At 31.8% G+C, this 10,217-nt stretch overlaps 1 protein-coding gene across 1 annotated transcript in view; it reads left to right on the top strand.

The window, feature by feature from the left end:
* The window catches only part of LOC111701845 (uncharacterized), a 69,824-nt gene that overhangs the window by 42,305 nt on the left and 17,302 nt on the right, over positions 1-10,217 (top strand). Inside the window, exons 6-9 of the mRNA XM_023473309.1 lie at positions 3,720-3,855; positions 4,683-4,759; positions 5,848-5,986; positions 6,443-6,565. Of these exons, the coding sequence (XP_023329077.1) occupies positions 3,720-3,855; positions 4,683-4,759; positions 5,848-5,986; positions 6,443-6,565 (475 nt within the window). The remainder of the gene's footprint in view (positions 1-3,719; positions 3,856-4,682; positions 4,760-5,847; positions 5,987-6,442; positions 6,566-10,217) is intronic.

A 10,217-nucleotide genomic window follows, 5' to 3' on the forward strand; every position in this document is an offset into this window, starting at 1 on the left:
TTAACCCCCCCTTCCCCTCCCATAAATATTCCAAATGTTGATGGTAAATATATTTTGAAACCTTTTTAACAAGACTCAAGCATGGGCGGGATATACAATAGTTTAAAGGTGGGCGGGGCAAAATTGTCAATTTGTTGTTTGTTTGTAAGTGTTTGTTCGCCCGGTGTGTGTTTGTTACAAACTTGGTAAAATATGAGTGTAGGGGCCGTAGACCCTTTCTAAAGTCTTTGGCAACCACGCGTGACTATCGTTCTGTCTTAACCTAACCTAACCTGGAAAAGTAATATTACACGAGGTTGCATGGGGTAAAAATTTTTTTTTCACAAGTGTCTTGAGGAGAGTTGCTTTAAAAAGCTCAAATTTTTAATTTAAAAAAAAGCAGGTTACTTTTTAAAAAATTCGTTTGGTGTTACTGCAAAAGAAAACGTAAATAGCTTGAAAGTATAAAAGCTTTACGTTTTTAATTAAAAGATGGCACAAGTTTCCCTTCCTTATGAACAGCTTGGCTTTCAATATACTTAGAAAACTAGTTTAATTTGCAGGAAACATTTAAATAATACTTTTATTTCATCGTCGTATTTAAACAACGAATGCAAATATATCGTGATTTAAGTAGTTTTCCCAGGATCAAATAACATAAAGATAGTCTTTGTTTTCATTTCTTTAATTTTTTGTGATAACTTCTAAGCGTGCAAACTTTGCCATTATCGACAATTGGCGTCTTAATGAACCATTCTAAGTATTGATGGATACAAGTTAAATAGGAGATAAAAAAAATAATGGAGAGTGTGAATTAGTATCTGGAACTTGTTAAATTTAGGACTTTATTTTGTTCTATCTTTGTTATCTGTGGTCTGAATAGTTTGGACTTTATTTAATTCTCGTGGTCTCAAGCTAGTCACACTTTTTTATACAAAACTGCGGTAGGATGTAGGGGCGGTGAGGTTTACTTGAAGGTAAGGGGGAGATAATTTGGGCGGAGGGGGGGTGAGATTAATTGTATATGTCTCTGAAATAAGAAGGAAACAGTCGGAGAAAAAAATTGTTGCTATCACAAAATAATTAAGTGTGCAACATTGCATTTTTTGGACCAATCTTCATAATTTTAGACATCTAGATAATCTCAAATTACCNTTAGTGCACCGGTAAGCAGTTTGCCTTAAGATAAGTAAAGATAAGACAACAAAATATAAAGTATAAAGTAAAAAACTTAGATAAAATATTAGAATAAATGCAAACATGATTTTGCATTAGATAAGACTATTGTAAAGTAGACTTATTTTATTTAGTTGTATTGGAGTTAAAAAGAGTGAAAAAAAAATTGTAGACAACGTCAAAAGAATTTTTTTGCAAACGTTTGTTTTTACATTTGTCAACAAAGGAATCGAGTCTTAAACTTAAATATTCTAATTTCTATATCTTTTCAACTTGAAACATTAGATATTTCAAACTGAGATTATTTGATCCAACAGAATTCATAGTTTGAAATATCTAAGGTTTACGACATCGTGTTACAAAGATAAAGGGATTAGAAAATCAGAGTTTAGGGCAAAACTCAATTCCTTTATATAAATCCCGGAGATCATTGTCATCTATAGAATGATTTATGTTGTGATACATATAAACATTACCGGTATATATAGATAGATCGACAGCCATCTTTACAACTTTTTATCAGACAATAGATGCATCCAGCTTAACATTTGACAGTACAGAAAAACAGCAACAATGAAGATATATGTTGCAATCATTGAAGAACCGAAACTTAAACCTTACATCTGAATTTAGGCCTTTGCAAAGTAAGAGGGATCGATCGGTAATTGAGACCAGCTTGTCTTTGGATTGTCGCCAGGTCTTGGTCCTAGGTTTTATCTTTATGTAACCCTGGCTGTAAAGATTTTGTTTCAAACTTCACAGTTATTAAAGAGTATTTTTCAAAATTTTAATAAATGTTTTTTTCGTCAGAATGTTCATAGTTTGAAATATCAAGGGTCTGCGACATCGGTTGCAAAGATACAGGGAGGAAAAAAATCAGAGTTTGTGGCAAAAACTCAATTCCTTTACACTTTTTTATCAAACTCTTTTGTATTTAACCCATGGTCCAGTTTCATCTAGCCATGAAGGTCATAAAGCACTCTGAAAATATTTGAAAATTCAATCTTACAAATAACTATTGAAGTCAATTTTTAACGGTGGTGTTTTTTATTTTTTTATGGCTAATTAATTTTTGTGAATTTTTCATATTTACGACTTTAAGAACATATATTCTTTAATATTGCCCATGATATCACATAACACTAGGCTTATTTTGTTTATTTGTATTAGAGTTTTAACAAGAAAGTTTTGCACAAAAAATTAAACATCGTTAATGAGAAAGTTTTTAAAAACTTTATTGAATTTGAAAATTAGTAACTAAACGAAAAGTACGGAATTCTCTGTGTGATAAAAGTCCAATGTTTGATGACTCACCCTGCCAAGAAAGATATTCCTTTATATTCCAAGTGCCAGGATAATTGCAAGGAAAAAAACAAAGAGTTGGATCTGATACTCTCAAACATGGGACAAAACAAGGGGGTTCCTAGAATTATTACTGAGATTTGGAATCTAGACACATTTCCGGGTACACAGTAACACTATCTCCAGCTTCACAACGTACCTGTCTCCATAGTTTTATGCTTTCTGTGAACTCGCGGAGTTTTTACAAATGATTTTCGGGGATTTCAGTTTTAAACTTTTTCGAGACTGATCGAGGAGACAAAGCGATTTTCCACTCTTTGAAATGTTTAAACGACACGCCTTCAGAATTCTGGGTTCTATTATATCTTGAAAGAGGGTTAGGACGAACCCAATGCCTTGTCAAAAAATTTCAAAGAATTTCCTGAAATTGACCTGATCAACTACATATTGAATATAGAAGCTCTAATCTTTAAAAATATGTGCTTTGTCTCGATCTACAATTTGAATCTTGCATTAACGGATTCGTATTTTGCACAGATCTTGCTTTTGTGACTTAAAATCAACTTGACAGAAAAATACAGAATTTTAAGTTTTTCTGAAATTGTCCAATTAGCCTAAATAATAAGTTTTGAGAAAAAAGTCTTTTTTTTAAATTCAATTATTGCAATAGTTTATTTTTTCCACATACGTGCAAAAATTGAAGCAGATTTTAAACATAAAGCAATGAAAAGATTGTAGGAAAAATTGACGATTGAAAAGAAAAATTTAGTATTTGCTTACTTCTTATTATTATTATTGTAATCAAATTTACAGAAGGGGAAGGGGGGGATGTCGGTATGCAGTCAACTAGAACAATTTCAATTAACTAAACGGTTCTATATCTGCTGTACGTTGATTAGATAAGGAACTTGAAAGATCAATCTCAACTTTATCATTTCAAGATTACTACACACAGATTAGTTAGTTCATTTATTTGTAAATATTATGCAGTATACGGTTGTGTTAGAGGTTTGGAGCAAAAATAGGTTTTTTATGAAATTAAATTAAATCTTGGAATATGCATGTTTTTAAGCTTAACTACAGTTTTGGAATTATTATATTTTTGCAACTTGATGTTGTAGACTTTATGATATTTCAAGCTTTGAATTCTATTCTATAAAAGTTTGAAGTTTCTATGTTATTTGCACCATAAGGGTGCCAATGATATAAGATAGAATATCAAAACTAAAACGCAGTCTCTTCTATCTATAATATTGTTTCAGTGAGAGTGGTGTGTGTCCTTCATGTAGCAGGAGAAGAATTGAGAGGAAGGAAATTATTACAGAGATAATTGAAACCGAGATTAAGTATGGTCGAGATCTTAGGATAATCCTGGATCAATTCTACAGACCTATGCAGGTAAACTTTAACTCTTGAAGTTTTCTTATCATGCCTGACGTTATGTGAGATTTTTTTGACATTTTATTCTTTTTTATTATTAGAATAAGAGGATATAAAATAACATGGCAGATTCCGGTAAAAATTGGACATTTTGATAATCCTACACGTTTCATCAGAATTATATTGTCTCTTTAATCAGAATTGTATTGTCAGTTTGAACAGAATTGAACTTCTCTTTGATCAGAATTGTATTGTCAGTTTGAACAGAATTGAAGCTCACTTTGATCAGAATTGTATTGTCAGTTTTAACAGAATTGAACTTCTCTTTGATCAGAATTGTAATGTCAGTTTTAACAGAATTGAACTTCTCTTTGATCAGAATTGTATTGTCAGTTTTAACAGAATTGTATTGTCAGTTTTAACAGAATTGAACTTCTCTTTGATCAGAATTGTATTGTCAGTTTAAACAGAATTGAACTTCTCTTTGATCAGAATTGTATTGTCAGTTTGAACAGAATTGAACTTCTTTTCGATCAGAATTGTATTGTCAGTTTGAACAGAATTGAACTTCTTTTCGATCAGAATTGAACTTCTCTTTGATCAGAATTGTATTGTCAGTTTTAACAGAATTGAACTTCTCTTTGATCAGAATTGTACAAGTTGTTTGATCAAAATTGTACAAGTTGTTTGATCAGAATTGAAGAGGTGGGATCACAGACAAACAGACAAACTGTCAACACTACATATTGGTTCAATTAAACTTCTTGTCCAAAAGTGAACTTTAAATATAACTAAAATTTAGAAATAAAAATGTTTATTTAAAAAAATATTTTTACTTTTTTTAGGTTGCCGGATTGCTAACTGCGGAACAACTAGCAAATGTTTTTCTGAACGTAGAGGAGTTAATTAATGTTAATGAAAGGTAATTTAATTCTAATAATCATTCTTGTTGGTCATGTTTTTATTTCCCTCTTGTTCTTGTTTCTAATCCTGTTCTTGTTAATTTTTTCTCTCTCTTTTGTATGTGTTCATAATTCGTTGCAGCTAACCTAACCTTTCGTCCTCTTTCTATCTCATACACCTTAATAAGCCATTAGCTCTTTTTTTCAACTTATATCCGGTCTGATGCTGCCATGTCCGCCTTTGCTGGACACACTTCATTCCCCCATTTCTATTCAATCGACTTTTATCTGACACATCTTCATTATTCACCACAATTCTCACCCCTGTTCATTCTTCCGCCCCGGGCCGCCCAAAAGCTACCCTATCTGCCTCTATTTGCCCCGAACCCCATTCAAATCTCATTTTCTCTAGTCAATTTTTCCTGTCATTCGTTTTCTTTAAGCCCCGCCCATCCCTTATGTGGATTCTGTTATTTGTACAATATGCTTGATTTCACATTCAGAAAATAGATTTCTGAAACTTAAACACTCTGCATAACCTAGAATAATAATGGTCTGGCTGATAAAATGTTATAATACATGATATTATTTCATGCAAATACTGACCAGAATTGTTACAGTCCATGACTTTAAGTTAAATTTATGGTTCCCGTTAAACTATTTTTTTTTTTAATTTAACAAATATTGAAATATTATTCTTTTTGGCAGAAATAGACATTCAACCTTTAGATCCTTTTTAAACCACTTAAGCAGATCGTCATAAAAGTTTAATCCTTTCTTAGTGGTGTATAGTGACTATATTTCGCGAATTTTCATTAATACATTCGAAAACGAAAATTCGTGAAAAACCCAATTTTGCGAAAATTTTTGACAGAATTTTTTTTATTTTTGTGTAAAATTGTAGATTTTTGAAGATTTATAAAATAATTCACCACAAAGACTATTTAATATGATCAGTTAAAGACTAAACTACGAAAGATATCTATCAAACAGTTTTACGGAATTGAGGTCTAAAATAGTTAAAAATTCGCGAATTTCGAGTTAAAAATGTCGTTGGAAACTCTGTAGGTTACGCATAGTTTAGGTTTGATCTCTTCTTTATCTCTAGGTTCACTGAGAGCTTGAAGGATGTGATAGAACTAGCTTTAGACCAAGGAGATGAAGATCTTAGTACTGTTAGCATCGGAAAACTATTTCTTCAGGCAGCATCGATGCTTGGAGCATTCAAATCCTACTGCACTAGACAGGTAATTGGAGCATTCAAATCCTACTGCACTAGACAGGTAATTGGAGCATTCAAATCCTACTGCACTAGACAGGTAATTGGAGCATTCAAATCCTATTTCAAATAAGATAAATATGGAGCATTGATGCAAATGGTAGAGCAATTCTAAATGAAATGTGAAAGAAGAGTTTGAGCTTATCAGTTCTGATAACAATCAGAAGGGTTTGCATTGAGGAATTTAAACAAACTAGAGAAGGACGCAATAGTTTCCCCGTTATCAAGGGAAATTGCACAATTCAAGGTTATGTCCTGAGAATTGGTTATATGATAGTAGCATCGATGTGACTCAAGTTTTCATGTGAAGCAGAGAAATTGGTATATGTAATAGCATCGATGATTTTAGTTAGATAACACCGAGGCTTCATGTATTAAGGGATCTGCGTCCACCTTGCTTCTAATATATCCTTGATATTTTCAGGGATCAGCGTCCAGTCTCCTGGCTAACCTGGAGAGAGAGAAGGAACTGCTCCGGATATTCCTCCGTGTCTCACAGATGGAGAACACGATGCTTAGAAGAATGAATCTTTCATCATTTCTCATGGTGAGGTTTATCACTCTTTCTCTTTTTTCTTTTCTTTTTTATTTGAAATATTTAATTAAATATTTAATATTTAATATTTAATTTGAAATATTTTATTTAATATTTTAAATTTTCTCATTTAGTCACTCTTTAATCTCTTTTATCCATCTTTCACTATTTTCATTTCTTTGTTTATGCTAGATAAATGAATCAATTTTATATATTTATGATAAATATGTTTAATCCTTCTCATTTTTCATTGTCCATGCCTTAATGAGCTTATTCTCTTTTATCACACTTTCGTTTCTTGTTTCACACTTCCGTTTCTTGTTTAACACTTCCGTTTCTTGTTTCACACTTACGTTTCTTGTTTCACACTTCCGTTTCTTGTTCCACACTTCCGTTCCTTGATTCACACTTCCGTTCCTTTGATCAAACTTCCGTTCCTTCTTCCAACCCAGACCGAAATATATTTTCAATAAAATGTGGAACTAACATCTACTTTATTTACTCTAAAGAGGTTTGCTCCATCACCATCACCAAATATTAATTCCGTTCCTTATTACCACTCGTTTTTACTTAAATTTTCTTTTTTGCCTTTTATTTTCTTTGACGCTTTTTTAATCATTTCCCCTTTGCTACCCCTGTGTGTGTGTTGGTGTGTCCGTCATCTATCTGTCTGTCTGTGAAAATATAAAAATCCCATGAATTAAACTCAGGTCTGGGGTGGGCTTCTCCTGAGCCGTATAATTTTGTTCAATCTAATCTATTTCATCTGTATCATTTTTATATCTATCTATCTATCTATCTATCTATCTATCTATCTATGTATCTATCTATCTATCTATCTATATATAATGTATTTATCAACCTTCCTGCCTACCTACCTTCCTACTTATCTACATACCTAGCTACTTATCTACTTATCTACCTACCTACCTACCTGCTTATCTACCTACAAACGTACCTATATACCTACATACCACCTCCATACTTATTATCCTTGCAATCTACCTACCTACCTACACCTACCTACCATCCTACCAATCTACCTATCTACCTAACTACCTACCTAACATCCTACCAAATTACCTACCTAGCATCTTACCATCCTAGAAATCTACCTAACTACCTACCTAAAATCCTACCAATCTACCTACCTACCATCCTACCAATCTACCTATCTACCTAACTACCTACCTACCATCCTACCAATCTACCTACCTACCTACCTACCATCCTACCAATATAGCTAGTATCTACCTATAACTTCCTGATTAGCCACCCACTTTTTCTCTAACTATCTAATTTTCTTTCTGTCTAAACTGCTATTAATATAGAGTATCTATGCTACATTTTTCCTATATAGCTAAAAAGCTCTGGCTAATATTTATCTATCTACCTTTCTATCTACCTTTCTATCTATCTATTATCTATCTATCTATGTATCTATCTACCCTGTCATGTATAGAACTGCAAACAGTTTATATGCCTGTGTGTACCGTGTATATGTATGTATCCTACGAATTATGATTACTCGCTGTTCCTCAACTATATACTATTTGTAAACTAATTTATTTTAAACCAATTTAGACCAATCTCATTCTATTCATCTATTCAGCTATTCAGCTATTTATCCTTTCTATCTTTTTTATTATTTTTATAATTTTTCTTTTTTTAAACTCTTCTTGCTTATTTTCATGCATTTATTCATTTTTGTTCGTTTACTTATTTTTATCTAATCATTTTTTAACCTTTCTTTTGTTTCTTAAGTTTTCCCTTTTAAGGAAACAAACGCTTCTTGCATTCAACGGTTTTAAGTAAAATCCATGAAAATAAACAAAACGGTACCATTCAAAGGGACCGTTCACTTATTCGGGTAATTTTGGGGCAAACTAAATAGCTTCTTCTTAGCTATTGATTAGTATTGGTCTTACTTTTTAAAGACAACTGTGGCCGGAGAAAAAGCCGATTTTTCATTCAGAATTTGAGCGCAAAGGGACGGTCCCTTTGTCTATGCACTATTTGATGTTTTCGTCTATGTCATGGAAAAAAACTGGAAAATAAAATTAAACAGTAGTATCTAATAGTTAATTGTAAATGTAAATTGTAAGTGTTTCAGACAAGGAACCGTCCCTTTGCGCTCGAATTCTGAACGAAAATTTTTTTTTTTCCGGCCACAGTTGTCTTTGTAAAGTAAAAATTTCCAATTACCAGCTAATAGTCTGTTTAGTTTACCATAAATTTACCCAAATAGGTGAACAGTCCCTTTAAGATATTTTTCTGAGTAACAATGAAAAAGATATTGTCACTTTTGAATAGAATTCGAAATAAAAAAAAATTTTAGGAAATTAGTATATTTCTATAGATTTTGCTTTGATAAATACTTAAAAAGTACCGTGTTATGAATCTACATAATAGATAATACAATAAAGGGTCATTATGACGTGTTACATCATATGTGTAACAATAAAAACTTCTTGGACAAATTACTCTTTTGAATTCGTGAAATATAAGAAGAAGTTATCGTGTGAAAATAAATTTCTTAATTTTGATCCACGTTTACTCTCCGGGTGGGAAGGATTAAAAAGGATTCAAGGACTAAAAATAATCCCAATATCAGGATCTTTAAAAGAAATAGTCATTGACTATTTTAGTCTTTAAAGGGACTGTTTTTGTTTTAAACTTCTGTAAAAAAATGAGTAGTCGTAAGAAAAATGAGTAGTCCAGTATTGGCTCCACAGATACTTTGTGGGAATATTTAGTGCTAGTCATTTAAAATTTGGTCTTTAGCAAGACAGAGAGAGAGAGAGATATAGGAAGATAAATATGTAATTAGATAATTAGATAGATTGTCAGATAGCTTGAAATCCTGATCTTAAAATTCTGATGCTCCCTCGCCCTGACCCCTCCCCCTAAACTTAGCAATGATCAAGGATGTAATGCAAGGAAAGTTAATTGCGGTCGTGTATACTCTACGTATATATTAAAACCAGTTCTCTGTGGGTGGAATTTGTAAACAAGAATAGATGCATCAGTGTTCGTTTAGTATCCGAGGAGGTTAAAAGCATTAAATTTTGATAATTTTGATAATACACATAAAAGTTTCCTATGACCAGAATATTTCATTGATTAGAGGGGGGGGGTGGCTTTATTACCCTGAAATTTGTTATTTAAGACGGGAATTAAATGGAAAATTCCAAACAAATTGTAAAATGATGGAGTAATGTAATCAAGTTTAAAACATGTTACAGGACTAATCTACACTGTGCAGTACAGTGTACAGTGTACGTAACATGTACATTGTACATAATACACCTACTCAATCATGTGGTTGAGAATTGTATAGGATGAGCTAAAGTATTAATTACAATAACAAAGATAAAGAATCAACTACCATTGAAAAAAAATAAAGGATCAACAAACATTGAACAAATCAAATATATTAAATTAAATCAAATTTATTAAAGCCTGAAAATTCAAACTATGATAAAAAATGAAATCCATAAATGAGAGAAATTTTCAGATCAAATTTATTCAAGAAAATTTTGAGTCAAGATTGAGTGATCCTTTGATTTATCGATAGATAGATAGATGAATAGATAGATAGATAGATAGATAGTTTGATAGATAGATAGATAGATAGATAGATAGATAGATAGATAGATAGATA

This window comes from Eurytemora carolleeae, unplaced genomic scaffold (assembly GCF_000591075.1).
Source record: "Eurytemora carolleeae unplaced genomic scaffold, Eaff_2.0 scaffold218, whole genome shotgun sequence".
NCBI lineage: Eukaryota > Metazoa > Arthropoda > Copepoda > Calanoida > Temoridae > Eurytemora > Eurytemora carolleeae.